This window comes from Manacus candei, unplaced genomic scaffold (genome assembly GCF_025592945.1).
Source record: "Manacus candei isolate 608988 ecotype Guabito, Panama unplaced genomic scaffold, ASM2559294v1 h1tg000094l, whole genome shotgun sequence".
Classification (NCBI taxonomy): Eukaryota; Metazoa; Chordata; class Aves; order Passeriformes; family Pipridae; genus Manacus; species Manacus candei.
Genome location: NW_026138142.1, coordinates 5107444 through 5134843, shown reverse-complemented (window position 1 = coordinate 5134843; position 27400 = coordinate 5107444). Strand labels below are relative to the sequence as shown.

The following is a 27400-nucleotide window of genomic DNA, read 5'->3' as shown; positions in this document are numbered from 1 at the left end:
GGAGAGTGTAGGGTTATCTTTATTTTGAACTGGGTGGGGCAAACCAGCAGGTTTGACATCTTTCAGTACTTGGCTGCCAACATGAGAGGAGGAAGAGCTTGGGAAAAAGTTGTTGTGGGCTGCCTTGAACAAAACCTGGTGTGTTGTTGGTGCTCTTGTTTCCTCCAAACTGCACATCCTGTGCTGCATCCATCACCACGGGTTTCATTTCTGGTGGAGTTAGGATAGAATGAGGCAAAAGGAACGTGTTGGAACGAATTTGGGGTGACCAAGACCCTGCAGGGGGGTGGGCAGTGTTGTCTTCTTCACCCATCTTTCTCTTTTGTTGCATTATTTGTGTATATTTTTCAATAACCTCCTCGAAGAAATGCTGGGGGACGCAGTGCCTTTGCTGCCTGATGGTGGAACTTTGGAAGCTACAGTGGGATGGGGAGCTGCTCCCTCAGTCTTTCTTTTCTTGCAACTCTTTCTGTGAAAGCTGAATGCCAAAAAAATTCCTCAGACTGAGAATAGTAACCTAAAAATCCTCTTTTACTTAAGGCTCAGACACACGATGATGGTTTTGTCACATAATTGCTGCCAGTGCCGGACGCTGATGACTCTGCACATGCTGACTTTGTCTGTGAGAAACCCAAGGCATTTTGGGCAGGGCTTCCCTCTCCCTGGTGAAATGTGCAGAGGGGCAGATCATGCTCAGGAATGTGCTGATTTGGGGAATTTAACAGTGCTTTACATCCCAGTCAAACTCTTCGTGTTTAATGCACTTGCCACAACTTTGAGTATCACTGTCGTACAAACACCCTTCCACTGGCAGGTCTCTTTCCTAAGTAAAGCATTTTTATTTTTAAATTCTTTATGCTTTTTGGTAATTTTTACTCCTCCTAAGCTAGTCTAAATATATATTTATATATACTTTCGAGGCTGGGATGAATGCTGCTTTGAATAATTTCTTTTTTATTCTTTTTACTGTTTCTTTCTCGCCTCACTTTCGGAACTGCCTCACTTCTAAACATTTAGGATCTCCCAAAAATCTGTAGAACTGCTTGAATACTGGGGATGGGTAAATGAAGACCAGCAAATAAACACAGGAATGTGAAAAATGCAAAGACTTCTGCATGTATATATTTAAATGGAGACAGGTTAATCACTGGAAAAGCTTGGAAAGTTGTTTTGATATTGTCTTAGGAATTACAAACTTTGGATGCTGCCAGTCTTTTTATTACTTTCCTTTGGTTGTCTACAACAGCTGATGAATCTGTAAATGATGGATGGGATGCTTGGAGTGATGTAGAGTGATCTGGAGTGCCTGGAGCCAGATTATGATTTGTTCTTTGCATTAATTCACTTTATTTTTGTCCTTGCAGAGCCTCCAGTTACAGTCACCCAGCCTTTGGTGGGAGGATCAGTCACAGAAGGGGGGCTGGCTCGCTTGGAGTGCACATTATCCAGCAAAACTGAGGAAAAAGTGACGTGGTTCAAAGGAAAGGAACAAATAAAAGCTGGAGGGAGATACGAGATCCTCTCTGACGGGAAAAAGCAGACGCTCATTATTCATGGGTTCAGACCTGAAGACCAGGACACCTACACCTGCATGGCTTCCCCTGAAGTCAAATCTGTTGCCAGCCTGAGCCTTGAAGGTACAGAGTGTGCATTCCTGTGGTGTTAAATCAGTTCTGTTTACGGACAGCCAGGACCATCTCCACTGCTTGGACTGGAATTTGCTTTCTTTCACAAACCTTGATAACAATCTACAAACAACTGTTATTTTCCTTTTTTTCTGGTATTCCCCGGTATGTTTCTGCGTCCCAAATAGTTCTGAGTTGCTCAGCTAAGAGTTTCCTCAGTCAGAAATTTAAAATGTGACACCATTGTCTCTACATGGGGTTGTGGTGCCTTTTGAGATGCTTTAGGGTATTCTGTGGGTGTCCCAGACAACCTGGAGCATCTCTAAAGGCACTGGGCACTGTGGAGAGGCAAGTGAACGTGTCCCAGAGACTGAGGCACAACCTTCAGACTCAGACACATCCAAACAGGCAGGTGAGGTGTGTCCATGGGAGGTGGGAGTCTCAGCTCCCAGCATAGCCACTGGAGGTCTATTAAAATCCATCAGTGAAGCTCTGTCTAAATGTAAGAGAGGATGAGCCTGAGGAGCTTTCCAGCCTCTACTGTCAGTCTTAATTAAGTGTTCATCAACTGCAACATTAAAAAGGAGCAAAAATTTATTTATTTGGTTTAAAAATGCAAGGAATAATAACCAAAAAAAACTTGCTTTTTGTCTGTGTTTTAAGTGAATAGAATCACAGGGTAGTTGAATTTGGAAAGGACTTCTGAAGACAGTGTGGTCCAACCCCCTGCTCAAGGAACAAGCTTCCCAGGGCCATGTCCAGCCATATTCACCTCCCAGAGAGGTTGTGGATTCTCCTCTGGAGATTTTCAAAAACCATCTGGACACTGTCCTGAGCAATGTGCTCCCTACTTGAGCAGGGAGGTTGGACTGGGTGACCTCCAGTGATCCCTTCCAACCTTCCCAGTTCTGTGTGATTCTGTAAATCCACATTTTGTCCCCAACAGAATGCTTAGTTAAATGCCACCGATACACTTGTGCTCAGGCTTTAGGGTAACATTTCCATGTTTCTCAAAGCTCAGTCACAGTCTTTGTCTTTCAACGTCTCACCAATTTGATTCTCCCCAGTGCCCACGGCGACGATGCTAAAGGAGATTGCCAGGGAAGCACCCCCTGCAAGCCAGCCAGGGGAGCTGGTGGATGGCCAGGTCCAGCCCAGCCTGCCCCCTGAGGCTGCTCAGGAGGGAGATCTTCACCTCCTGTGGGAAGCCCTGGCCAAGAAGCGCCGGATGAGCCGGGAGCCCACCTTGGATTCCATCAGCGAGGTGCCTGAAGAGGACCTCGAGAGGCTGCAGAAGCTGAGGAAGGAGGAAGCAGAGATGTCCCACTACTACTCAGAGGAGTATTCCACGTGTGACGAGCTGGCCAGGACGGGAGAAGCCGATTTCTCTTTCACAAGCTCAGATGATGAGTCCAGAGCTGGGACACCCTCACTGGTGAACTACCTGAAAAAGAAAGCTGGGAAGACGAGTATCAGTGTTACCAGCAAGGTTCAGTCCACCTCCACAGACAAATTATGGAAGCAGTGGGAGAAATCCAGTGTGGAGACTGCTGTGACCACCACAGCTGCCAAACCAGCTGAACCAGAGCTGCCAGACTTAGATGACCCTTCCATGAACAAGGCTGCTGTGAAGATCCAAGCCGCTTTCAAAGGCTACAAAGTCAGGAAGGAGATCAAGCAGCAAGAGTGCCCGGTGTTTGCCGAGACCTTCAAAGACTTCTCTGGCGAACCTGGAAGCACTCTGCACCTGGAGTGTGTGGCCCACAGCAAATCTGACATGAAGGTCCGGTGGCTGAAAGACGGGCAGGAGCTTTCGGACGGCCGCTACTACCACATAGACAACTACAGCGACGGGACCTGCTCGCTGATCATCGCCGGCCTGGACAGGAAGGACGCGGGGAAATACACCTGCGAGGCGTCCAACAAATTCGGCAAGGTTTCCCACAGTGCCAAGGTGGTGGTTGGCGCTCAGGAGGCTCAGGTGCTTCCTAAGAAGCCGGCGAAGCAGAGCACGGACAGTGAGACGGAGAGCTCGTCCGGCAGCGAGCTGGACGACGCTTTCCGTAAGGCAGGGAGGAGACTCCACAGGCTCTTCAGGGCCAAGATCTCCACAGAGATCTCCGACGTGGAGGAGGAGCTCTTTGTCAGCGCGGACGAGGGGGACATCGACGTGGTGGACCACCAGACGTACCGGGAGGACGACCAGTACATCTACATCAAGTTCGAAGTCTTGTCCGAGGCCAAAACGGCCGCCACCCGGTTCAGGGAGATGTTTGGGGCCCTGGGGATCCCCGTGGAGATCGATATTTTGGAGCAAGGCCCTAAAAAGGTTGAACTGCGCATTGGGAAGGCCTCACCACCCACCTTTGGGAAGTTTGCACCACCCATAGCGAGACCTCCGCCGCCTTTGCTGACTTCTGACACAGGTAGGGGAAGCAAACCTTGAGGATTCCTTTTTTGTTCATGGAAAAGACAGCTGGAGTAGGTCAAAATATTACCTTTTCACTCTCAAACAACTGAAAAAAACCACTGTTTTATTTTTTTTTCCTTCATTTGGTGCAGATATTTTTCTGGAAACTTTGCACTTTTGGGAAAAAAAAATGAATTTTTTATTTTTTATTTAGAGAGAGAGAAGGGACATTAGTGCTGAAGGAGGGGGTTGTAAAATATCAACTTATCTATGAAGCTGCTTCTCATGATATAAATGTCTCCTCTTACAATAATATAGCCATAAATGCTGTGATTATTATACTTAAATGAACAAAACAGTTTTTAGGAAGGTCTTGAGGGAGACAAGACATTTTGGCAAGGAGAGGAAGAGAGGAAATGCACAGTTGGCAACTGTGCTTATGGAGGATCTTCATGGTGTTTGTCAGGGAGTTCCTTCTTGACTGTTTTCACAGACGTCACTCTGAAAATAAAAACCCAGAAACCAGAAGTCTTCAGGCATTGGGCACCTCAAATAACATCTTTTAACACAGGTTTTTCCCTTTCTCCTCTCCGACCACGCCCACTTTAGCTCCCATGTTCATGACTGAGCTCCAGAACCAGGAGGTCCAGGATGGGTACCCGGTGAGCTTCGACTGCATCGTCATCGGCAAACCGCTGCCCACGGTCCGCTGGTTCAAGGATGGGAAAGCTATCGAGGAGAACGACCACTACATGATCAATGAGGACCAGGAGGGGTGTCACCAGCTCATCATCACTGCCGTGGTCCCCACTGACATGGGCGTTTACCGTTGCCTGGCTGAGAACAACATGGGAGTGGCTTCAACCAAGGCCGAGCTTCGGGTGGACCGTGAGTCTCAAAATCGCCGTGGGAAAAAAGAAGGGAAAGGGTCCTTTGGGGAGGTGGATAATTTTATTATTTTTTTTTTCCCCCAAGAAAAGCACAATTTACGTCAGAAAAAAGAAGTATGTGTTGCCCACAAAATGTTTCACTTGTAAAACTATAAAGTTTCTTAGGCCCAGTTGGGTTTTGCCTCTTGAGTTCAGGTGGGTTTTGCCAACTCCAAGGCAAGACTCAGAGCAAAGCTTTTCGGGTAAGCAGAGGTGTTTCCCATAATCCAGGGTCATGTGGGATCCTGCTGCAGGGAAATCTTAGTGGGAAATCTACGTACCAATCACTCGAATTAGCAAAGCAACTTATTTTTCTTTTAAATTCCCCTACTTACTTATTAGAGCAAGAATTATAATAAATAAAAAAAAAAGAAAAATAGTTTAAAGCTCAGATTATAGAAAACACAACTTTTTCCATTTAACAGTGACCAGCACTGACTATGAGACAGCAGCAGATGCAACAGAGACATCCTCTTACTACAGTGCCAAAGAATATATTTCAAGGTAAAATATCAAACTCTCGCTCCAATTTCTGACTTGATGAGATCAATGCGTGTATTTATGTCAAGCCTGGTTTTACCCTGTCTAGCAGGACCAGTTTAGTGTCACAAAGCAGCAGCCAGACCAGCTGAGATGCAAAAACTGCAGCAGCTGGACATTTATCACATGCACATTTGTTCTGGCTGCCCTCAGGCAAGCCTGGATATTTCTTCGTGGTGTCACCCCATTACTTTAGGGTCAGATGGTGCTGAATCTGCTGTCATGATGACAAAACCCACAGTCTGAATTAACCTAAAATAGGCCATTCTGATTCCTAACTCTTACCTGCCTTGCTGACTTCCCTCTTTCTGATTCTCATTGTTTCTTAGCCGAGAGCAGGAGGAATCCACCACCGAGGAGGAGCAACTGCCCCAGATCTTTGATGAGCTTCATGACATTCATGTGGCACCTGGAGCATCACTGGCTAAATTTCACCTGAAGGTCAAAGGTGAGTGGATCCCACAGTACTGTCAGTTTTCCAGGTTTGATGTCAGGTTGAAGAGCTGGACAAGGTTTTCCAAGGTGCTCTTCCTCACCTGTGACCCTAGTTTGTGCATCTTGCACCATGAGTGCACAAACCAGCCTGGAGAACATGTTCATGCTGATGAACATTGATGAACATTGACTTTTGCAGCAGACAAAGTGTCTCCAAGCATAATGACAGGCAGATGTTTCTGAAAACTGAGTTCTGTCTTTCTCTGAGCACAGGAGCAATAATAATAATAATAATAATAATAATAATAATAATAATAATAATAATAAAGCAAGGGTGTCCTTTGTCCTCTTAAATAAATTAAACAGTTGTGGACTTGCCTTATTCTAGGTTGCTGCCACAACCTAAAAACTGCAAAAACATCCTCCTGGTGTTGACTGTGGCAGGGATAGGTGGGGATTTTCCTGTTTTCTCATATTGCTGTCTATAAAAATTATAAGAACTGATTTGGCTTCAGCTTTTCTCCTTTGGTGTATGTTTCAAATCAGACCCAGGTGTCGTTTTTCCGACCTTCAAGGCATTTGCACTTGCAGCCAATATGGGGAGTGCCAGAAACTGAGGAGACAGGAAAGAACTTCAACAGATAAATAGAATTTAATGAATTTTTAGCCATTCCTAGTTGAGTGAACCCTTGAAACAGCAGCCCAGGGCAGAGCTGGGGGCGCATCGCCTCCTGCCTGTTTGGAGATGCTCCCAAAGGGATGTTGCCAAGGAATTCTGTTCTCCATGCCACAGGGTACCCACAGCCTCGTCTCTACTGGTTCAAGAATGGGCAGCCCCTGAAGGCCTCTGATCGCATCCTGAAGACTGACAGGCAGGAATTCCACTCCCTGGAAATTCAGGATGTCACCAAGGCAGATGCTGGGCAGTACCTGGTCTTCGTCATCAACTCTGCTGGCTCTGCCTATTCCTCAGCCAGGCTGGTGGTCAAAGGTGGGCATTGCACTGTTTTGGGCACTTACTTTTCTCTATTCCAGTGTCTTTTTCCATTTGATAAAGTTATTTTTCTTGAGAAAGCCTACCAAGGTAGCTCAGGCGAGGTGGGGAAGTCTGTAGATAAAAGATGATGTGCTTTGATTTTAGTTCACCGATAAATTTACTGATTAGGAAGGTGAGACATGTCACTTCTCCAGGCTCTTACAAACATGCATTTTATTCCTGCTCAACCTCATTAACTTTCAAAGCTTATTTTATTAAACTGAAGGCCTCTTATGAATCATACCAATATTTTTGTGTAATATCTCCAGCAAGGAATAATCTCCTGGAGTCGCCTTTGGAGTATTTTTTCTGCAATTCATGGGTTGAAAGTTATTTATATTTTTCATTTTGTTTTTTTCTCCTTTCATTACAGATCCTTATGAGAAAGAGGAGCCATCCAAAACAGGTGAGAGAAGCCACAGAGGGACATAACAGAACCCCCAGGAATCTTTCAGTCTAAACTCACCGTGTTTCATCAATAATGTTGTTTTCAGATTCCCATGAACAGCTGATACCACCGAGGTTCCTTGAAAGATTTACTAATAAAAAGGTGAAAAAAGGTGCAAGCATCACATTATCTGTGAAAGTGGAAGGTAAGTGGGTTGATACCTTGTCTCCCTGCAAAAAAAATCATGTAACTTCATGACACATTCTGGACTCTCTCTGCCCCAAGTCATTGTAACCTCATCTCCTGTATCTCAAGTCTGGAATTCCGCTCCCTGTTTACATCTCTTACAAAGAGACTTTGCACAAAATCATCTTATTCATCTTCGCCTCCATCTTCTTGTATGTGACAACTGGGATAACAACATTTATTAGTCTTATGAAGATTTATTAACAGTTTTGGTTTTACAGAAAGACTAAATGTCTTTTCTGAGGGTGCTGTAAAATGATTTATCATCCTTTATTGCATATTATGCCTGTTATTGCTGGAAAAGTGTCAGGAAATGGATCAAAACAACATTTATTCACAGCATGGCTCATATTTGTGAGGAAGGAACACAATTAGGAGGATTAAAGCTCATTGCTTTGCTTTTCCTTTAGGACATCCACCCCCAAGTATTACTTGGATGAAAGAGGAGTCCCGGAAAGACATCCTGTGGATCAAACCAGACACGCCTGGGTATAAACTTGCCAGTTCCAACATGCACCACAGCCTGATCCTGCTGGATGTGAAGAAGAAGTACAGTGGAGCTTACACGTGCATTGCCACCAACAAGGCTGGCCAGTCCATCTGCACGGCCAACCTGGAGGTTGCAGATGGTAAATCTTTGTTGCAGCACAAACACATTCTCTGTATTTCCCTTTTATGCAGTGCCCAAGAGAAAAAAAACAAATGTGACTGATGAGGAAATTATCAAATCATGCACACAAAAAAGCACTTTCTCAAGATTAGCCATGACTTCTCTGCTCTTGTAAATGATTTTGTTCTTTGCTTCTATAATATTTTGGATTTTTGACTCTATTTTGTATTAACAGCAGCACCTTTTCTGTGTAAACAGGGGACGAGTCTAAGAAGCAAACAAATTAAGCACAAATTAGAGAGAAAGAAAGAGAGAAAGAAAGAAAGAGAAAGAAAGAGAGAAAGAGAGACAGAAAGAGAGAGAAAGAAAGAGAGAGAAAGAGAGACAGAAAGAAAGAAAGAGAGAGACAGAAAGAGAGAGAGAAAGAGAGAGAGAGAGAGAGAAAGAGAGAGAAAGAGAAAGAAAGGGAGAGAGAGAAAGAGAGACAGAAAGAAAGAAAGAGAAAGAAAGAAAGAGAGAAAGAAAGAGGGAAAGAAAGAGAGAGAGAAAGAAAAAGAGAAAGACGGAAAGAAAGAGAGAGAGAAAGAAAGAGTGAAAGAAAGAAAAAAGAGAGAGAGAGAAAGAAAGAGAGAAAGACAGAAAGAAAGACAGAAAGAAAGAAAGGCAATGTAACATAAAAACCATCATTTAAAAAATTAGTTTGAGTGCTTCACTCTGTTATTTTGCAATGTAAAATTGCCTTAAGGCAGCTAAAATTACTTGACTTCCCTTTTACAGAGCTTTCCAGGGCCTCTTTTGACATTATTCCTTCAGTAAAATGGAGGAAAAGCAAATATAGGCTGAGAGTAAGGGCAGCACTGTAGAGGACCCCATTTTTCTGTTATCCTTCCTTGCATCCCACATTTTTGCTGTACCAAGAGCCACAGGAGCAGAGCTTGGGCAGTGTAGAGAAATGGGGCAATCCTATGAACATGACCAGGGAGCGGAGGAAGCTCTCAGCAACAGAGGAGTGGGGATAAGTATTCTCTGCCTTCTGTCCTCTAATGACAAACCCCTAATCTTGCAGTGAAAGAGGCTGAAGTTCTGACCCAGGAGCGGGTGATGGTGTCTGAAGCCATCATGACCACACTGGGGTAAGTGCTTGGCCACCCAGGGATGAAAAGTGCTGTAAATACTCTGAAATCGAGGTCAGACATTTATTCTTGATGGTCAGGGAGGATGGGGAAGAGGGATCAAAAGAATGAATGAGTTTGGGTAGCTCATGTAAAACTCTTGCGACTTTTTTCATCTCCTGAGCACAATGCAAAGAAAATTCACAGGGTCAAGGTCTGGTTGTTACTTGCCAATACTGAAATACGTAGAAAAAGTAGGTGAAAAGGGTCTACTGCACAAATTTCTTGTTCATAAATGCATCTGAAGATTAACCTCCTCAATTCACTGTTCTTGGTTTGGACATTAGGCAGATACAGTCTGGAAAGTGATATCACCTGAACACAAATTACCTTCTGGAACGTGTCTGGCCTAAAAAAGCTTGGCCAGTTTTCCTCTGAAATGTGAAGGAATGGAAGAAAGCTGCAGTGTGTCTTTACCTATTCCACTGCAGCCTCTCCCAGTGATGTGTGATTTATCATTTATCAAGTGGGATGAGCTTCCTCTTGCTTCCCATGTGCTAACAGAGAATTAGGGATGATCAGCTTTTGCAATGGAAATTTATATCCTCTCTCCAAAAAGCTGAGGCATAGCAGAAATGTTGACATCAGGATATTAATTTTTACAGAGCTTTACTCTTGGGAAATGCCACAAGTTCTCTTCAAGGGACCCAAGCAAATGCTGGTAGTTCTTCACATCTGTGAAAAAATCTGCCCTTTCCCTGCTGACATGAATTAGTTTGGTGCTGGTAAAAGCTGAGAGTGTAAGAAAGGACTTTTTGGACCTCAAAACCGTGGCAGAACCACTAAGTCACCTTGTTTCCCAACACACGGGCATCCTGATGTGATGGGAGCAGATCATGTCATCCAGCCTTTGGTTTCCTGATGAAATCACTGGAAATTGTTGAGAATTACTTTACTGAAAACTGACTGACACCACAGATCCCACCTGACATAATGTCTCTGACTGCAGAAGTTTTATTGCAGTGTCAGCTGGGGAGAAAGTCCCAGCAGCACCAGGGAGATGGAGCCTACTCTGTTTTGCAACCCACTCCTGGTCTTCTCAAGCTCTAGGCTGGAATGAAAATCAGGAATAAGGAGAATTCTCAGATGGGTTTTGGCTCCAAGTCTAAAACACCCTTTTTTTTGTGTGTGTGTCCATATGAGCCAGGTGCCAAAATTCTCATTTCTCACAGTGAGCCTGGTGTGTGTCAACTCTCAGCACCTGCAGCCCAAACCAGAGCCCTAACTTAGATATTCCCTTTATATCCAAGGTGGGAGAAGGGGGAATGTGTTCCTCGTTTAGCTCTCCTTACTACCCCTTTTATTTTAACTTTTAATTCTGCTTTACTTTATTTTTCAGAGCTATTCATCCCTCTGAAGCAAGAGAAGGTAAGACAAGATATTTTCTCTCTCCCTACTCCTGCCTGTTGTATCTACAGCTGAGGTTGTCCATGTATTGAATGATTGCCACCCACTTTTGTCCCATTTTCTTCAAACTGTCTGAAATTTTAGAACTTTTCAGTTCTCAGACTGCTCTCTGTTCAAGACTGAATTAATTGGGGGGACTGTGAGCAAGCACAATTTTAAAAACAGGGGAAGGGAAGAAAATCAGACCTTCCTTCCATGGCAGCTTTTATTACTCAAAAAAAAGATTACTTCCCAATTCCCATCTTAATAGCAGAACCTCTCTTTTCCAGGAGACCTTGAAGGAAGGGAAGGTGTTCCCAAAAGCCCTATTTCATTAGCTGATGTTGGCTCAGAAGAGTTCTTCCAGAAACTCACCTCTAGGATCTCGGAAATGGTGTCTGCAAAAATAACTCAGGGTAAGGAACCTGCCAAACACAGTTTAATTTGTGTAGAAAAAAAACGAAGTCAATTTTTTTAGGTGCTATTTAATTAAAAGTGAGATTTATAGCAGCAGGTTTTGAACCAAGCATCCCACATAAGCTCAGGATTAAGAAATTTTAGTGGGAGTCCATCCAAACTGTGTCTTAGTTTACAGTTTGGAACTAGGGGGAAAAAAAGCTATTTTATTAAGGTCTAAAAATAGCAGCGTATTTTTTCCATCTTAGGTATTTCAGTTTCCTCAGATATTCAACCCTCCTGAGTTGGAAAACAATCCTGCTTTCAAGACTTCACACACCTTCAAGTTTTAGCTCACAATGGGATTTTAAAATCGAGTTAAGGCTGAAAACTCTGTGCAATGAGTTGCACTCTCAGCAACAGTTTGTTGAATTACATGAAAATCCTTGTTTGTGTTTGTCCTGCTTATCTGGTGGAAAAATTTTGACTTGAAACAAAAATAGAGGCATTATTTCTCCAAGAAATATTCTTGCAGTGCAGTGGCAATACATGCAGTAGGCATTCAACATCTTGTATTAAAACATCTCAAATTTTTATTTAACCCTAAATATCCATAGGAAATAACACTAAATACTACTACAAATGCTCTTCCTAGGGAATGTTTGCTTTAAAGAAATGGAACACTATTATAGATTTATCCTTATATATCACACTTTGCTTTTCTTTTTAGCCAAGCTTCGAGTGCCAGGTGCAGAAAGTGATGATGATTCAAAAACTCCCTCTGCATCTCCTCGCCATGGACGGTCCAGACCTTCATCCATAGCTCAGGAGTCCTCCTCTGAGTCTGAAGATGGGGATTCCAGAGGAGAGGTACAATGTCTTTATGGACAAGTTTGACACCAGGGGAAAACTTTACTCAGAATAACCAGTTTTCTACAGTTTAAGGATGTCCACCCCCTTTTAGGGCTGTAATTCACTTTAGAAGGTGTGTTTAATAGTTAAATATTGGGTCTGTGATACAGAGAATCAAATTCTGATGAGCAACTTGAACAACAAGTTGTTAAGTCAACGTGGTCAAAGCTCATCCATCATTTGGCACTGCTTGATTTCATGGCTGAGCTTTAGAAAGTCAGGGCTTGATTTTCTGTGGGTCTTGGAGAGAGCTGGCCGGGAGAATTTTGTTGCAGAGTTCTTTGTGACAAAAAGGAGAATACTATGAAAATTAGAAATTAGAATTTTTGAGGTGATCATGTCAAAAACGCTTCCTAAAAAAAAAAAATAAAATAATTAATTAAAACTTTTGAAATGGTAACTTATTTTGAAATTTTCAGGACCACTGGTTTTGGGGTTTTTTTGGGGTGGGTTTTTTTTGCCTTTGGAGAAAAACTCTGTTTCGTGGCATAAATATGAACCACCTCAAATAGACAGTTCTGAAAATACCTGAAAGCCTCCAAGAGATTTAGTTTTCCACTCACAAAAAGCAAACAGTGGTTTTCTTTGCCACACAAAGGCTGGAGAACGAAACATTAAATGGAGATAAGCACTTTGACCCTGCTAGTGTTGCTCTACTCCATTTCCAGAGCAGAAAATAACTGTTGTTTCATCCCTGCAGATCTTTGATGTCTACATGGTCACTGCTGACTATGTCCCTGCTGCACCTGACAGGGAAACCATCACCCTGAAGGAAGGACAATACGTGGAAGTCCTTGATTCAGCTCATCCTCTCAAGTGGCTGGTCAGGACTAAACCCACGAAATCGAGTCCCTCTCGGCAGGGTTGGGTGTCTCCAGCTTATCTGGACAAGAAATTAAAGGTGACTGATCGCCCTTGGTTATTTTTCATTCAAAGTTCCTTACTCCTGTTGCAGTTTGGAGCCATCCCTTTTGCAAGGAGCAGTGGATGAGGAAGTTGTCAAAGGAATCTGTAACGTGGTCAGGCTTTTTCATGTTTTGATTAAACAATAACTCTGGTATGTGCAGAGGTGCCTGGGTTGGAAAGGCCAAATCACCCTCCAGCAAAATAGAAATTTCACACTGGTTTAGGAATTCTTGAAAGGGGCTGTGAGCACGTGAGGGATATTCCTCAGTGTGCACTGATAAAAGCACTGCAAAGAAATAAAGAAATAAAGTGATAAAGTCGCTTAAAAGAAAAACATTTCCTTTTTCTTGTACTGCAGCTGTCACCAGAGTGGGGGACAACAGAAATCCCCGAGTTTCCTGGAGAGTTTGTTTCTGAAGATGAGTATAAAAGGAAGCTGAGGTGAGCTCGTGTCTTTTGGTATTTGCACCTTTGAGTTTTCCTGCCTTTTGAACTAACAGGAGTGTTGATCTCTGGGTCCCTCCTGTCAGAGTCACTGGTTTTGTTCTGCTCAGTCCTGCCCCCTTCCCTTTCCCGGGGTCAAGCAAACCCTGGATTAGATCAGATTTGTATTTTCAGATATTTGATTGGGTTTTGCCATTGATTTCAGCCTAGGAAAATTCCAGGCAATCCCAGAACAGTGTGGTTTGGAAGGGACCTTCAAGATCATCCAGTTCCAACTCCCTGCCATGGGCAGGGACACCTTCCACTAGCCCAGGTTGCTTCAGCCTGGCCTTGGACACTTCCAGGGATGAGGCAGCCACAGCTTCTCTGGGCAACCTGTGCCAGGGCTCCTCACCCTCACAGCCAAGAGTTCCTACCCAATACCCCACCTAACCCTGCCCTCTGGCAGTGGGAAGCCATTCCCTGTGTCCTGTCCCTCCATCCCTTGTCCCAAGTCCCTCTCCAGCTCTCCTGGAGCCCCTTTAGGCCCTGGAAGGGGCTCTAAGTTGTCCCCAGAACCTTTTTTTCACGTTGGATAACTTTAAAGGAGGGTTTTACAAGACATAATCCTGGAATATCTCTGATTTCATGAAATCCTGAACTGCAGCACCTCTGCACTTTGGGGTGCCCCCTGTCTGAGGATGCATCTCAAGGGCAATTGTGATGATTTTTCTGTGATTTCTTTTTGCCTCTTCGTCTTCCCCTCAGTGTTCTCATCCAGGAGCTACTGATCTCAGAGGAGGATTACATTCAAGACCTGCAGTTCCTCCTGACTCATCACCTCAAGTACACAGAGACCTGTCCCAACGTCCCAGGAGCTGTAGCCAGTCAGAAATCCACCATCTTCAGGAATATTGGTGACATTGGTCACTTCCATTCCAGGTGGGCATTCCCATGTGCCTTCATTTGAGACCGAGGAGTGGTTCACATACAAGGTGTCAGAGCCACACTATAATAATAATAACAACAACAATAATAATTATTATTGTTATCATCATAACAATCGTTATTATTAATATTTTATTATATTATTATATTGATATATTATTAAATAAATATTAGAATTTTTATATATTATAATAATAATAGTATTAATGTGAAGCACTGGCAATACTGAGGTGCAAGGGAATGGATGATCCTTTCAGGATGATAAATGATGCCATGCTTTCCATCAGAGCACAGGGTTGGGACTTCCATAATACCCTTCAGTGCTTCAAGGCTTATTTCTTGCCCTTTTAAGTGAATTTAACTGAAAAATAGTGAATTGTTATAAAAAAGGCAACAGAGTCTTACAGGGACTTCAGTGGTGTCTTCACAGAGACATTCATTCATCTAAAACTGAACATCCATGCAATCCAAACACATCCAGCTATGGCAGGCTGCCCACATGGCACAATGATTCTGCCTTCTCCAAGGATTTACTGCAGATCTGGGCCAAGAAAATAGATTTCCCTTCTCTTTCCCCCTTCAGCTTTGTACATGTGAACCTGCCACAACACCCCTCATGAAACAGAGTGAGGATCTCTATTTTCACTCCTGTGGGTGGCTCAAAGATCCTCTTACTCAGGGTTTAACTTACAAGCTTGAGCTAAGACCTTAAAAGTTCTCCCTACCTTCCTTGCAGGGCATTTCATAGAATCATGGAATGGTTTGGGTTGGAAGGGACCTTAAAGCTCATCCAGTTCCAACCCCCTGCCATGGGCAGGGACACTTTCCACTAGCCCAGGTTGCTCCAAGCCCTGTCCAACCTGGCCTTGGACACTTCCAGGGATGAGGCAGCCACAGCTTCTCTGGGAAATCCATTCCATCCCATCCTCACAGGAAAGAACTTCTTCCTAATATCCAATCTAACCCTGCCTGCTGTCAGTTTAAAACCATTCCCCCTTGTCCTGTCACTCCATGCCCTTGCAAAAACTTCCCACACCTCCATCCAAGCTGAGAGGTTCAGCATCCTGCTGGGTGAGGGGGCACTGAGATGTTTGATGCTGACGTGGCAGCATCCCTCATGCCCCCCAGTCACTTCCTCTGACCTGATTCAAAAGCCTGGCTGCTGGGGCTGTGTTCCAGCCTCATTCCATCCAGCACCTTCTCCTCAGCTGTCCTCTTTCCTTTGCCTCCACAGTGTCTTCCTGCGGAGCCTGCAGGGCTGTGACACTGATGATGACGTGGCCATGTGCTTTATCAAGCACGAGGCAGAGTTTAACAGGTACATCCAGTACCTGGTGGGAAGGGTACAGGCTGAGTCTGTTGTTGTCAGCAAAGCTGTCCAGGACTTCTACAAGGTAAGGCAGTAAGCAGAGTATCTGTGGGAAGTGCATCCTATAGCCCACTGCATGGAGAAATGTAGTTATTCATCACAAATGTGATCCTTGAAAGGATTGTTAATATCTTTTGTAATGTTTGCTAAATATGACAGTTTTTAGTTCACTGTCTTGCTCTTCTTTGTAGGTATAATCAATACAGGAACATACTTTTGTATGTTTAAGCATTTATTAATCTTATAAAGATCATACAGAAACGAATGTGGCTCTGCTGATGTGACTGTAAGGGGGGTTTTAAGGGCCACCACACTATAAGGCCAAGTGAACTCACAGAAATCATAAGTACAGATAATAAATATGTAATAGACAAATCCTCCTTCTCTGCTCCAGCTGCTCAGGATTGAAGTTCACTGGTGAAAACACACACACAGAGCTCCAGATCCACGAGCACATGGGTGGTTGTGGATCCCTTGAGTAGCAAGGATGGCTCCTCTGCCCATCCAATACCCAAACCCAGATCCTGCACTTTTACCCTCTCCCAGCCTCTTACTTTTAGGGTAAAAGTAGTAGGTACTTTTTTTACTACCTACTCAGCAGTTACTCCAGCCTGATGCTCACCAGAAAACAAATGCCCGTGTTCACACTCACCCCACATTCCCATGAGCATTTTCCAAGGAGTCATTATTTATCTTGTCCTTTTTGACAACCTTTCCTCATTTCTCTATGTATTTTTTCCAGAGATACACAGATGAATTTGAAACTAATGAAGATCCTTCACAGCCACTTATCCCACCACTGCAGTACTACCTGGAAAAACCCATAAACAGGATCCAGCAGTATCAGACAATAATTAAGGTAAGGGGGTTTTGTTCTATCTGACAGGTTTATGTTCTGCTCTGTGCAGCTTGTGGAGAAAAAGATTTTATTTTTATTTCCTATTTCTTGGCTTCCTCCTGGTGCAACTACAACTGAAAGCTGATTGTCTAAATAAGAGAGTAACCACCACCAGGGGTGATTTTTTCTAAATGGTTCTGTACATGTAAATCCAGGTAGAGGTTCACAATCTCCAACCCCTTAAAGTTCTGTGAGCTTTGTATGAATGATCTTTAAATAGGTGAATACATATGTGTAAAAATATGTGGGTTTATATATATATGTATATATATATGAATATTTGTATATATATATCCATGACAAGTATCAATTTGCTTCAAACTAAGCAACACTTACGTTATAAAAATAAGCATTTTCCAAAGTGTAAGATATTGGCTTACCACTTTTTTAACTTGTGTTTTATGTTGACATTGTAGCAGGATGGAGTTTTTTATTTTCTGAAAAGCCTTGCCCCGTTCTACCACCCTGAAATATTTAACCTTTCAAGCTTTCATCTGTCCTGCTGTCTCAGGTTCTAGCCCAGGCCACGAGCAAACATTTCAGAGCAGCATTTTAAACAGCATTTTCATGAGAAATAGCATTAGGGTGTCCAGGAAGAAGACAGTCATGCCAAAATATTTCTGTGTTCTAGTGTTATATAAATGAGCAATTGGAATAGTCTGGAGAGCTTTCTATTGTTGAACACCTTCTTGGACACCAAAATTTTTAAGGGTCTCTTGGAGGAGTGAAAGGACTTTCCCTGCCTTCATTGCTGAAAGAGAGGAACAGGAACAAATTTGAGAAGAGCAGGAAAACTGGCATTTCATGTTTCTCCCAACCTCTCTTTTTATTAATCTCATGTTGACTCTCAGTTCAGCTCTGTCACTTGAATTGCTTGTTCTGTGGTGTTGTGAGGGTAAGCAGAAGAGAAATGCAATGGATACATTTTGCTTTGGAATTTTTGGGGTTTCAATCGCTTTCTGGTATTTGTTTCAACTTTGTTTAATATTAATGGATGCAAGGAAAAGCCAAACTGGCTAGTCATTAAGGCTGTAGGAAAGAAAATACTTTATTATCTAAGCAGCATATGGTGAAAAAAATGGGATAAAAGCTACTCAGGTGAAAGAATTGGAAGAGATATTGAGAAACTCTTTGGCTCTGAAAAAAATGTGGGATTTTTCTCTGATTGTCCTTCATTCATCTGCAGGAATTAATCCGAAACAAAGCAAGAAACAGCCAAAACTGCACCTTGCTGGAACAGGCTTATGCTGTGGTGTCTGCACTGACCCGGAGGGCAGAGAACAACCTCCATGTCTCGCTGATTGAGAATTATCCAGGGACCCTGGAGAGCCTTGGTGAACCCATCCGGCAGGTAACTGGGATTTCTCAGTGCTGTTGGTGCCACCTGTGCCTCCACTGGGTCCTGAGTAGCCTTAATTCCTACAAGAAGCCCCTTTAGGCACCATCCCTGAAAGAGAGTTTTTGCTTCTCCCATTTCTTGCTGCTTCAGAGCAGCCCTGGCTGGACTAAGGTTTGGAGCAGCAGAGCAGAGGCACTGATGGAGCAGCTCACACATAATGGAGTTATTTGTCTTTCTGATCCACTCATCAAACAGGGAGAGATTTGTTCTGGGGTCCCACATGATTTTAAGGCATTTTTCTTCCTCCTCCTCTCTTATTATTCCCAAGCTACATGGGCCAACTCCTGACATTCTTGTCATCTAAAGACCTGATTCTCCTCCAGGTCTCTCCCGTGAACCAGGTGTGGGATTTAGGATCACAGAGGAAATATGGCAACTATTAGGACACCAGCCTGGGACTTTCAACACCTTTACTCAAATTCCTGTTTCTTTATAGACTTACTTGCCATGCTGGGCTAGTCATTTATCATGTCTGTTTGTATCCAATGTTTTCCATGGGAATCACGGTGTATTCCTGAGTGGAATTGTAAGGCTGAATTACAGCGATGGGGATTCATCTGTCCACATTTAGACATTCAAAAAAAAGAGGCAAATCACACCCTCAAGAGTGTTTACTTTTTCCTAGTGGTGCCCTGTGACAGGGCAACCCCTGTCACTAACTGAGCTGTGTCTGAAGGTATGTGAAATTAATGTCCTGCTCTGGTAAAAGCAACCAAATCATCAGATAAATTGTCTGTGTAACACATAAAATGCAATTTTCCATTAGTATTTCCAAGAGTGCTCCTACCTGACAAGTGCTCTGTATTTTTCTGGCAACAAACCACACCTTTGAAAGCACAATGTGATGACAACCCCTGCGTGTGCCCCCGGTGGTTCTGTCAGTCTGATGGGTCACCTTTAGGATTAAAAACCATCTGCTGTGCTGTAATTAAACCAGAGACAAACCAGGTGATGATGTAACAGGAAACATTTATTTGTTCATTGAAAAATTATGGTGAATCATCATTTTTTATTACCTATTTTTATTATATTACTATTATTATATTATAATATTACTATTATTTATTAATTATTCCAGATGCATCACGACGTGCTCTTCCTTCTTTTTCCTATCAGGGCCACTTCATTGTGTGGGAAGGAGCTCCAGGAGCTAGAATGGCATGGAAAGGACACAAAAGACACGTTTTCCTCTTCAAAAATTACCTTGTGATCTGCAAACCAAAGCGAGACACAAAGACAGACACCTACAGTTACATCTTCAAGAACATCATGAAGGTCTGATCACTTTATCCTCTCTGTCACTTCACATTTGTATCCAGCTTGGACACTTCTCTAATCCTTTTGAGCTATTCCTTTGTTTCAAAACCTCTTTGAAGCACAAGCAGAATCCACATTTATACCAAAATGTCATTGTCAGAATTGACAGAAATACGTCAGAAATAATCAGAACCTGGATGCAGCAATGAAATTACAAGTATTAATTCATCCCTGTTACCTCATTGAGTTAACACCATACATATATTATATTGAGGTGAATTTTGATGTTTATAGTATTTACTAGCATTTGTAAATCTTTGGTTTTGGCAGTCTCTGATATTGGGAGTGAATTGGAAGAAATGTTATGGTCACATGCTACATTCCATGGGGTTTTCTCTGCTGGTTACACCCTTTCCAGACACAAATTCCTGCTTAGAAATGAAAAAAATTCAGAGAATGTGACCAACTCATCCTCAGACATTGAAGGTTAAGACTAAAAGAAATTGAGGAAGGAGTTTTCATGAGGCAAGAGATGCTCAACTCCAGTCAAAAACACCAACCAAAAAAACCCATGGAGTTCTTGACCAAGCTCAGTCGGGACATCCTGAAAGTCCTGATCTCTGTCTTAATTGATATTCATGAGCAGATATTACATTATTTTCCTGAAATGGGATTATTATTCCCGGTAAAATGTCAGTTTGGGAACCAGAGAGTCAAGTATACTGAGGAAAATAGCTCTCAAAGTACCTCTGATTGCTGTTCACCAAAGCCACGTCGTGTTGCTCATGCAATCCAAAAAATACCTTTGGAAGCCGTTGAGAGTTCCTTTTGCTGCTGGGAATTCCTGAGAACTTGGGATGTGTGCTGAGTTCCTTGTCCTTCTGCCACACAGCTGAACAACATAGATGTGAACGACCTGGTGGAAGGGGATGACCGGGCCTTTGAGATCTGGCACGAGCGGGAGGACCTGGTCCGCAAGTACCTGCTCCAGGCACGGACCGTGAACATCAAGAACTCCTGGGTGAAGGAGATCTGTGGAATACAGCAGCGGATCAGCGAGCCCATCTGGAGTAAGCGTGGCCCAAGATAGCCCAATCCCCCTATTTTTTTGTTTTTTGGATGGTTTCCTTGGTTCAGGAGGGAAATGAGCAGACAAGGGGAGAGGACCCGTTCCTGGTGACCCGAACACCGCGCGGGCAGAATTGAGGGAGGTGGTTCTGCCCCTCTGCTCTTGTGAGACTCCACCTCCAATGTGGTATCCACTCCTGGGACCCCCAACATCAGGAGGATGTGGAGCTGCTGCAGCAAGTCCAGAGGTGGCCACAAAGGAGATCAGAGGGTTGAAACACCTATTCCATAAGAAAAGGTGGAGACAGTCAGGGTTGGACTCTGATCCAGAGTCCTGCACTCACCAACGTAAATCCCTCTGTGACTTTTTTGGGTATCAGACCCTCTATTTGACTTCTGGCTTACACTGCTGTTATCTGTGCTCTTGGGTTTGCTTTGGAATTTTCTCTAGTCATTCAGGCTGCATCATCCTCAGAGTCTTTAGAGATTCCGCTAATTTTCTATCCACAACATTTATGAGCAGGGATATTAAATCTTTATTTTCCAGGCATAAGCTACAAATGGTGTCCACTACAGTGTAAGGATATTTGGCATCTTAAAATGCTAGAAGAGGATTGTATTTAATCTATATATTCTGAAAACAAGCCTGGGCATTTAATTTTTGTGCCTTTAGTGAGGTGTTTTAATGAGGAAGACTATCAGAATAATTTTGCATTGTTTCATATGGTAATAATGTGTTAAAATAAAAATCCCTTAACAAAGGAACAAGTTGCCCAGAGAAGATGTGGATGCCTGGAAGTGTTCAAGACCAGATTAGATAGGGCTTAGAGCAACCTGGTCTAGTGGAAGGTCCCTGCCCATGGCAGCAGGTTGAAACTAGATCATCTTTAAGATCCCTTCCAACCCAAACCACTCTAGGATTCTCTGATTCTAGAAAGTATGGATTTTATTGTATGGAGACCAACAGAATACTAGTTTGGATATCCAGGGTACATTTTATTTGAGGAATTATGGTAATGGTGACATCTGTGTGCTGTCTGAACAAAGGATGTGCTCGTTAAAAATCATGGTCAGCAACAAATCCCTTTTTTTTTTTTAATATGGCCTAACTTTATGGCCAACAGCAGACATTTGATGGACTGAATTTAGCCTCAGATAAGCAAGGACAGCACTTCACCTGGAAAATCCTGAGCTGCTAAAATTTCCTTTCAGCTTTCCATTCTGAACCTCACAGATTTGCAGATCTATTCTTACCTCACATAGCAGCAGCCACTCTTGGGCAGGGCCACCCTCCTCCAGACTAACACAACTTACCCTGATGTTTCAGTACCTCCAGACTTCGAGGAAGAACTGGCAGATTGCACAGCTGAGCTGGGAGAGACAGTCAAGCTGGCCTGTAAAGTGGTGGGAGCTCCCAAACCATCCATCAGCTGGTACAAAGGTACGGGCAGGAAGCTGTGAAATGACTCCTCCAAGTTCGTCCTCTGTCTATATTGTTTGATGGTTGGTTGGTTGGTGGGTAACCCAAGAGCTGATCCCCTCGAGATACCCAAGCCTAATGAACGTGTTTATGGTCACTTTGGAGGTGTTCCTTTGGCTGGCAAACCAGAGCTGTGGCTGCACAGCACATGCTCTGGAAAAATGTCACTGTTCAGTGAGGATTGGTGACGTGTGAGGTCCCTCAACAGTGCTCTGCCCGGAGGATATTCTGTGGGGAACTGGACAAAAAGATGAGGAGCTCATTCCCCAGCTACCAACATCAGCTGCAATAAAGCTAATACAGCTCTCAGTCCTCTCAAGTGGAAAAGTTGGATAAATCCAAAGAAGAAAACATAACATACTAAGATATTGCAAAAAAATCACTTGCTTTTGCCTTTCAGATGGAAAACCAGTGGAGGTGGATCCTCATCACATTATAATAGAAGATCCTGACGGTTCCTGCACGTTGATCTTGGACAACCTGACAGGTGTTGACACAGGACAGTACATGTGCTTTGCTTCCAGTCCTGCTGGAAACGCCAGTACCTTGGGAAAGATCCTTGTTCAAGGTAAAGTCCTGCACAGGTGCATTATTTTAAAGGGGTCTGCTATGTGATACTTTAAACTTGTGTCAGCAATAGTGTGGCCAGAAGGACCAGGGCAGGGATTGTCTGTGTTTCTGTGATGAGGGTCTGTATAACACCTACTGGATAATGTTTTAAAATAGTTATTTTATGTACAAGTGCAGTCAACTGTTCTTAGGGCAAAAAATGTGGTCTTTAGTGTCCTGTGCGCAGACACCGTGAGAATTACCTGGTCAGGGACACATCCTTCCTTCCTGGTCCTATTTCCAGCTATTATTTAATTTACCTTTGCTTTGCAGTGCCGCCAAGGTTTGTGAACAAGGTCAGAAATGCTTATTTTGTGGAGGGTGAAGATGCCCAGTTCACCTGTACTGTGGAAGGAGCACCAAGGCCTCAGATCAGGTCAGTCCTACAAGTCACGCTGGAACAAATCCTGGTTTCCCACTTGGCATAGCCAGAAAAGTCTTTCGAGGTTATGACCCTTTCTTCTCTGTGTCTTCCACCTTTAACCCATCCCAATCCTGGGTCTTCCCAATCCCAACATTCCTGAGATTCTCAGCCATTTATTGTAGCTAGGATCTGAAAAAAAAACACCTACAGATGATCCCTGGCTGTGTCAGATCTAACATTTTATCACTCCTTTATCCTCCCTGCCTTACACCTGAACTGATTTTATCACCAACCAGTATTCAGACAAAAAGCTCAGCAAATCTTTGCAGCATTTAAAGCCCTTTTCCTGCCTTGGCTGATGAGATTGCTTGAGAAGAATCTTGTGTAGTTTAGTATCCACATGTGACCCACTCACCTGCAACCAACCTTCCAAGCTGGTTGCAGGTGAGTGGCTCACACATGTTTAAAATTAACTACTGAGATGGTTGATACCTGGATCAGTGAGATGGGTATCTCTTGACACTGGTTGTATTTTTCCTGGCTTATACCCCGTGTTTTCCACACGCAGATGGTACAAAGATGGGGTGCTGATAAAGGACACAAGTAAATACCAGGCTTTCAGTGAACCACGGAGTGGCATCGTGGTCCTGGTGGTCAAGAACCCTTCCAATGAAGACATGGGACACTATGAATGTGAGGTGAGTTCAGAGAGATTTAAATACCTGTCATGTGCAATGATATAGGTAGAAGAATTCATTTTACTGGAGCAGACCCGTGGCATGAGATCAGAGGCAGAGTAACTGCTGCCACCTGGGATATAAAACAATTATATAGAAAGTCAGGCTGAACTGATCTGGATTGTGAACATCCAAAAGTTTCAGAATATCCTGACCTGGGAGTTTGCTGGTTCAAGTAATAATCAGCTGAGCTTGTTCTGTAGCTCAAACTCATATCCAGATCTCTAGAGTTAACTCTTACAAAGTTTAGGGACACTCTGATGTGACATTTTGTTTCCAGACTGTCTTTAAATTATGACACATTCATGCTGCTACTAAGAAATCATCCAAAGCTAAAAGAAAGAAATGAAATCTAATTAGAAGGATACACCACTGAAACACACAAACAAATTCCTGTTTGTTTAGCAAGTATACATGGAAGTATCTAATAAACTAAAATAAATGCAAAATATTTTCTGAAAATTAGTCATAACCTATGCATTTATTGTAATAAAATAGTAATAAGCTCTGAGGCCTTGGCGATAAAAATAATTGATCTTGGTTTAGGAAATGAATGGGTCAGTTGCCCCTTGGTAAATGGTTTGGCTCATGGAAGTGTTTAGGATGTTTGCCATAATTTAAAGACTTCTATTAGAATTTTAGCAAAATCAGGCTACTTTGCATTTGCCATTAACTAAGACCCCAAGGTCCCATATCCCCTTGGATGAGTAAAACCCCATAGATTAATGGATGATGAACAAACAAAACCCTCTTTATTTACCACCCAAGGGCACAGAACAAAACCTGTGCCTGTTGGTGGAGACAGAGCTAAGCCAGGACCGAGCCACAGGCTGCAAACCGCAAATAACTAAGTAAATAACTAAGTTTGCTGATGTCAGTTTGCTGTGATTTGTCTGTGTGGGGGTCATTTTTGGTAAAATATCATCAAGAACTCCACTGAGCAGCAAAGTGTCCCTTCAAACCCCAGCTCAGCGTTGGGGTCACACCTTCACCCGTTCCCGTTGTCGTTTAAATGCATCGAGTTGTTTAACGTAGCGTAGGAAGCTTTTGTTGTCATCAAAACCCCCCCGTGTTTCACTGGGCACTGCCCAATTCTCTTCAGCTGATGAACAGATTAGGGTCTGCAAAAAGTGGAGCAGAGCTTTACCACCACAGTGCTGCAGCCCTGACCCAGGAGAGGAGAGGAGACCAAGCCATCACCATCGAAGGTACGGTCCTTGCCCAGCTCCGTAAGTAGGTCCCTGAATTCCTCCAAAACCACCTCGCTGAGGGTCGAATATATTTGCCATCTTATCCATGTTGGTTGTTGGTGTTCCTGTATCTGTATGTCTACCCAGATGTGCATGGGCAGAGTGCAGCTCAGCTCTGGACCCATCACCATCTGTTGATTTCCAAACCTGGCAAATCAACTTCATATAATGCTCGTCAAGGCATTATATGAGAAAGGAGGAGCAAATGAAGGGTATGTCACACCTCTAGTGCAAGAAAAATGTCCTATATTCTGTTGGAATACTTGAAAATGTGTGTCAGCCTGGCAGAATGTGAGTTACAGGGGCCAGCAAGTAAAGCTGGAGGCATATTGTGATTGTATCTGAAATGCCACTGAAGAACATCAGGAATGATTGAGAAAACAGAACTGACAGCAGTAAATCCTGAGCAATATTGGTTCATCCATGGTTTAAGATTGTTCTGGGATAGTCATAGAGTCTATTCTTTTTTTTTTCCACAAGTTTACCCTGGATTGAAGGGTCATAGGAATTGATTTTACACCCATCCAACACATCTCTTTCTTGACACCTTTAGGTATTTCTGCCTAAAGTTACCTTCTCATCCAAGGGATGTCCACACACAGTGTTAGACAGGCTTGCTACAGACCCATCACAACCCACTTTCAATCTATGGGTACATCTGTGTAAGGGACTTTTCCTGGCATAGGAAATTGGTTCTTTGTACATCTTGGAAGTGTCCTTGGCTGGTTGAGTGTGGACCAGCCAGTGCTGCCTTTCTTGAATAGCTCAGGGGATAATACAGCCAAGGGACCACCTTCAGTAGGTAATAGATGATGATTTGGGGGGTAAGAGAGAGGACTAGGGCAGGCACAGGCCTTTCCATGCCAGCAAACCTTGGTTCCAGAGACCTCTCCCAGATGTGGTTGGTGGAGACATGGTCAACAAAAGCCAGAGGTTTGCCAACGGCTGTAGAACCTTCTTTCCTCATCTTCAGTGATTCCACACTGTCTTGTGATAATAACAGGAATTCAAGTGCCTGTTTGATAGGAGATAATTGGTATTATCAATATCCACTAAGGACATGTTAATTCAAGAAGCTGCCGGGCAGAAAATGCTGGAGAATCTGGAAAAATATTCAGGGAAAGTGGTTCTCTATTCCTATTTTCTTCATCACTTTCTATATTACTCTGTTGTTGGCCCTGTCTGAGGCAGGGTCCTGGTCTGGATGGACCTATGGGCCAGCTCTTTGGAGGCACTAATGTTTTATTATTGCATTAAGAGGATTCCCTCACAATAAGCTATTAAGATTAGTATCCTCATCTATGGACTTGCTTGACTTCATTTTAATCTTGTTTTCCCTTTATTCCTTTCGCAGAGTCCCATCAGAAAGCATTACATGGAGAATGTTGTTTAGTGTAGAAACACTGTGTTTTTCAGCAGAATAAACCTTCAAGTACTTGAATGTTTTCTCTGTGCTGTGCCCTAAAGAGAGAAAAATAAGCGGTATACAGGATGCAGAGGAACATAAACAAAGCACTGTTAGGGTGGTGTATCTTGATGAAGTTCCCTTCAGGCAGAAGATGTTATAAAGGAAAACAAGGGTTGTAAAAAGTGCTAGGAGCATTTTCAGCTCTTGGGGTTGCAAATGTATATATTCAGCCCCAAATTACTCATCTGCTGTTATTCCTGCAGTCACAAACAAAACAAATTTTGCGCTTGATTGAAGAAATAGAATTGGAGTTTGCCTGGAAGCTTCAGAAATGTTATGAAATAGGTTTTCTCTGTGATGTGCAATTGTTTGAATTTGGTAATAGGGAAGGAAATAGATCCCTGAGTCACCTCCAGGGAGAAACAGAGGGAGAGCTGCTTCAGGCCAGTGGAGAAAACAGGCTCATCCATGGAGCAAGTGGATTGTTGTGAGCAGAATCCCAGCAGGGATGAATTTTGACGTGATGCATTTGACCAAGGAGGGAACTTGTTGCTTTCTTGAGAATCAATAACCAGCCTTGATCTGCCTGTGCTGTGGAAAAATCAGGTTCATCTGGCAAAGAACCGGAGGATGGATGGATCTCATGAAGGCTTTCTCTTTCCATCCTTACCCTATATTTGTGAATAATGGGATTGCTTGTAACTTCACCAAGAGGACAACATTACTGCTGGCACCACAGGACAGAGATACCGTGTCTGCTCCCTCGCTCACCTGCACTGTGGGTCTGAGTTTTACCTGATTTATCCTTGGTTCTGTGAAATGACCATTGCCTGGGTCTCCTGAGGCACCCGAGGGGCTTTAGAGGCAAATATTTTAGTTTGTATCCTCCTGCCTTTGTGTACTGTCACAAACCCACTGTCACACTTTGGGACACCGTTAGTCCAGCGGTTTGTGAGCCCTGACCTGCAGCTGGTGACGACCCACAGCCCAACACCACAGGTCTCACAACCGAAATTCTCATTTAAATTCACACTGTGGGAATTTGCAGGCCCTTTGGAAGGACCAAACCCAAAAAAAGGATGGAAACCACTGGACTAAGGGGTCCCCTTGTGAGCTGAGACCTGCCTTCAGCCACATCTGGTCGCTGCACTGAAGTCAATGGAGAGTTGCTTAAAAAATTCCTCTTTCTGTGCATATTG

The 27400-nt window shown here is 43.4% G+C and overlaps 1 protein-coding gene across 2 annotated transcripts in view; it reads left to right on the top strand.

Moving 5' to 3' along the window:
- Nucleotides 1-27400, top strand: part of OBSCN (obscurin, cytoskeletal calmodulin and titin-interacting RhoGEF) — a 185497-nt gene that overhangs the window by 115708 nt on the left and 42389 nt on the right. For both annotated transcript variants that reach the window (XM_051768316.1, XM_051768317.1), the window contains 26 exons: nt 1365-1637; nt 2693-4051; nt 4645-4923; nt 5390-5468; nt 5834-5952; nt 6733-6930; nt 7349-7381; nt 7470-7568; nt 8020-8238; nt 9286-9352; nt 10731-10759; nt 11068-11193; nt 11904-12043; nt 12786-12986; nt 13350-13432; nt 14183-14356; nt 15597-15756; nt 16474-16590; nt 17816-17980; nt 19145-19303; nt 20178-20355; nt 21681-21794; nt 22234-22401; nt 22716-22818; nt 23375-23504; nt 24646-24751. In XM_051768316.1, coding sequence (XP_051624276.1) covers nt 1365-1637; nt 2693-4051; nt 4645-4923; nt 5390-5468; nt 5834-5952; nt 6733-6930; nt 7349-7381; nt 7470-7568; nt 8020-8238; nt 9286-9352; nt 10731-10759; nt 11068-11193; nt 11904-12043; nt 12786-12986; nt 13350-13432; nt 14183-14356; nt 15597-15756; nt 16474-16590; nt 17816-17980; nt 19145-19303; nt 20178-20355; nt 21681-21794; nt 22234-22401; nt 22716-22818; nt 23375-23504; nt 24646-24751 — 4878 coding nt within the window. The remainder of the gene's footprint in view (nt 1-1364; nt 1638-2692; nt 4052-4644; nt 4924-5389; nt 5469-5833; nt 5953-6732; nt 6931-7348; nt 7382-7469; nt 7569-8019; nt 8239-9285; nt 9353-10730; nt 10760-11067; nt 11194-11903; nt 12044-12785; nt 12987-13349; nt 13433-14182; nt 14357-15596; nt 15757-16473; nt 16591-17815; nt 17981-19144; nt 19304-20177; nt 20356-21680; nt 21795-22233; nt 22402-22715; nt 22819-23374; nt 23505-24645; nt 24752-27400) is intronic.